This window comes from Borostomias antarcticus (assembly GCF_949987555.1).
Source record: "Borostomias antarcticus genome assembly, chromosome: 13".
NCBI lineage: Eukaryota > Metazoa > Chordata > Actinopteri > Stomiiformes > Stomiidae > Borostomias > Borostomias antarcticus.
Window position 1 is genome coordinate 3,741,892 of NC_140246.1, and position 3,504 is coordinate 3,745,395.

At 51.5% G+C, this 3,504-nt stretch overlaps 1 protein-coding gene across 1 annotated transcript in view; it reads right to left on the bottom strand.

Moving 5' to 3' along the window:
- Window positions 1-200: 200 nt before the first annotated feature.
- The window catches only part of sox5 (SRY-box transcription factor 5), a gene marked incomplete at its 5' end in the record, with an annotated part of 90,557 nt that continues 87,253 nt past the window's right edge, over window positions 201-3,504 (bottom strand). The window contains 2 exon segments of the mRNA XM_084447778.1: window positions 201-1,107; window positions 1,550-1,766. Of these exon segments, the coding sequence (XP_084303904.1) occupies window positions 810-1,107; window positions 1,550-1,766 (515 nt within the window). The 3' untranslated portion in view covers window positions 201-809.

Genomic DNA, 3,504 nt, shown 5'->3' on the forward strand with positions numbered 1-3,504 from the left:
TGACTTCTGTCAGGTGCTTTACAATGAAAGGAAAAAATGTCTATTTTTTTCTTCTATTATTAAAACTGTAGCACAAAAACAACAAATCACATTCACAAGCCACTTGTTGGCACCGTGTACCTGAGTGAGAATATTATAGAACCGAGAACAAAAAAAAAAGCTGTTTTTAAAAGTGTCTCTTTATAAACAAACAGGTCCGCCATTTTTAAAGTGTCTCCGTCATCAATTGACAGGTCCTCTGTTTTCAAAAATGTCTCTGACAACAAACGGGTCTAAAAGGTTGGTTTGTCTGGGTTTTCTCCTCGTCCTCTGTAGCTTACTCTCGACATAAACTGAATATCATCATCATCAAGCCTCTGTATCATACTCATCAAGAGTACTTTGTCATACTCAGCAGTAGTACTCTGCAGTACTCTTTTAGTACTGTGTACAGTAGTACTCTATAGCAGTACTCTGTAGTACAGTAAAGTACTCAGCAGCCATTGGCTCGTCACCTCCTAGACTCCAGTTTGTGTAACAGTCAGTGTGAGTGACAGGTCCTGTGCTTCATTTGATTGGTTGGTTGCTGGTATCAGGACTCCAGTGGGAGGGGTTTGGCGCTGCCGAGAGAGTCCTGGTTGGCCAAGCGGAATAAAGAGTGGGAGGAGTCAGTGATGTGGGGGACTCAAGGTGATTGGGTAGGACGGAGAATAGGCCTGAGTCAGTTTATCAGGGATTGGGTTAAGGGATTGTTTTTGTCTTTCCAGCTGCGCGATTCGCCTACTGTGATTGGCCAGGGGGAAGGCCTCGGCCCTACCTCTGCTCCCAGCTTATTGGTTGATATTATTCTCATTGTCGCTCCCGTAGTCCACCTCCTCGTCCTCGTATTCGAAGTCGTCGTAGGCGTCGCCGTTGCTGTCGTCCAGCCGTAGCGCCTCCTCCTTGACGCGGGGCTCCTCCCCCTTCAGGCCGGGCAGGTAGGCGGGCGGGGGGGGGTTGGCGCCCGGCTCGGGGCTGCTGGACATGCTGGAGTGTTCGGAGGGCATCTGTGGGGAGGGCATGCCCACCATGGACAGGGCGCCGGGGTAGACCACGCCCGCCGAGGAGAGAGGCAGCTGGGCCTGCTGGCTGCAGAGACAGAGGGGGACACGGTCAGGGGGAGACGGTCAGGGGGAGACGGTCAGGGGAGACGGTCAGGGGGAGACGGTCAGGGGGAGACGGTCAGCACACGGCCCCCCCGGAGGACGCCAACTTCTTCCACCGCCGAATAAATCGGCGCAACTGTCTGACTCCGTTTCAAAATTTTCCAGCGGTATGAGTAGAGGCAGCAGGAAGTACCGCCCCCCCCCCCCCTCCTCCTCCACGTCAAAACTGGATCAGGCCCGTCTCATGTCTCTTAGAGTGCGGGTCACAAAAATGTCCCCCACTTTCTCCCACACCAAACCTCACACCTCCATGCGGGTGGGCGACCGACCCCATGTGTTTCCACAAACACCCCCTCCTCCCCCTCCCCACCCAGACAGGCGCCGACCGCCCGGCACCGGACCGTCCCGGACCAGACCGGACCTACCCCACGGTGAAGTACTGCCTCATCTCCTGCCGGCGGTTCCTCATGATGGCCTTGTACTCGCCGATGCGCAGCTTCTTGCCGTCCACCAGGCAGGTCCGTTTGGGCCGGGGCTTGTACTTGTAGTCGGGGTATTTCTCCAGGTGCTGCTTGCTCAGGCGCGCCTGCTCCTCGTAGTACGGCTGCTTCTCCAGGTTGGTCATGGCCTTCCAACGAGAGCCTGAGGGGACCGGGGGGGGCCAGCCGTGAGTCAGAGATTAACACATACACACACACACACACACAGACATACATGTACACACACACACAGACACACACACACACACACAGACATACATGTACACACACACACAGACACACACACACACACACACACAGACATACATGTACACACACACACAGACACACACACACAGACATACATGTACACACACACACAGACACACACACACACACACAGACATACATGTACACACACACACACACACAGACATACACACACACACACACACAGGCATACACACACACACACACACACACAAATACACAGGCGAAGGCACAAGAGTGTGAGAAAACACACACACACACACACACACGGGCATGCGTGCAAAAGGATCCCACCCCCCCCTCACACACACACACACACACACATACACATCCATACATGGGCGAAGGCACAAGAGTGTGAGAAAACACACACACACATAAAACACTGGAAACATCCGCTGGACAGGAGGTGAGTCGTTATCACGGCTGGAGAGAGAGAGAGGCTACTGTCTGCTGTCATTGACCTGGACTGTCCTGCTCTGACCCAGAGAGAGAGGGGGGAGAGAGAGAGAGAGGGATAGAGAGGGAGAGAGAGAGAGGGGGGGGTGAGAGAGAGATAGAAAGAGAGGGAGAGAGAGAGGGAGAGAGAGAGAGGAATAGAGAGAGAGGAATAGAGAGGGAGAGATAGAGAGAGGGGGGATGAGAGAGAGCATAAAGAGAGGGACAGAGAGAGAGGGAGAGGAAGAGATAGAGAGGGGAGATGAGAGAGGGATAGAGAGGGAGAGAGAGTGGGAGAGAGAGAGAGAGGGAGAGAACGAGAGGGAGAAAGAGAGATAGGTAGAGAGAGAGAGAGATAGGTAGAGAGAGAGAGAGAGATAGGTAGAGAGAGAGAGAGAGATAGGTAGAGAGAGAGAGAGAGAGAGGTAGAGAGAGAGAGAGAGATAGGTAGAGAGAGAGAGAGAGAGGGATAGAGAGAGAGAGGGAGAGAGAGAGGTAGAGAGAGAGAGATAGGTAGAGAGAGAGAGATAGGTAGAGAGAGAGAGAGAGATAGGTAGAGAGAGAGAGATAGGTAGAGAGAGAGAGAGAGATAGGTAGAGAGAGAGAGAGAGATAGGTAGAGAGAGAGAGATAGGTAGAGAGAGAGAGAGAGATAGGTAGAGAGAGAGAGAGATAGGTAGAGAGAGAGAGAGATAGGTAGAGAGAGAGAGAGAGTAGGTTAAGTGGAGTTCTAGTTCTCATTCACTGGGCTCATTATTAATGATCAGGATGCAAACCTGTTCTCATTAACCTCACACACACGCACACACACACACGCGCGCAAGCACACACACACACACACGCATGCAAGCACGCACACACACGCACACACACAATCACGCACGCACACTCACAGACGGTAGCTGTGTTATATACTGTGATATAAAAAATCACACTATCAATTTCTAACAATTGAGACAAAGGATATGGTTGACTATTTTGGACTGCAATGTACTGCAGCAGTTTACCGTGCGAAAGGTATGAGGAAGTGCGCTCGCAAAATAGTTCTGTTTCAATATCCGGTTTCAGATTGTGATCAATTTCACTGGAGAGCAAATAGTGACCAGTAAGATTACTACACCTCGTGCTGACGTCTCAGAAAAGCACATTTATCATAGTTTTTCCAACATTTCACCGGCCCAGTTGAATCTCACT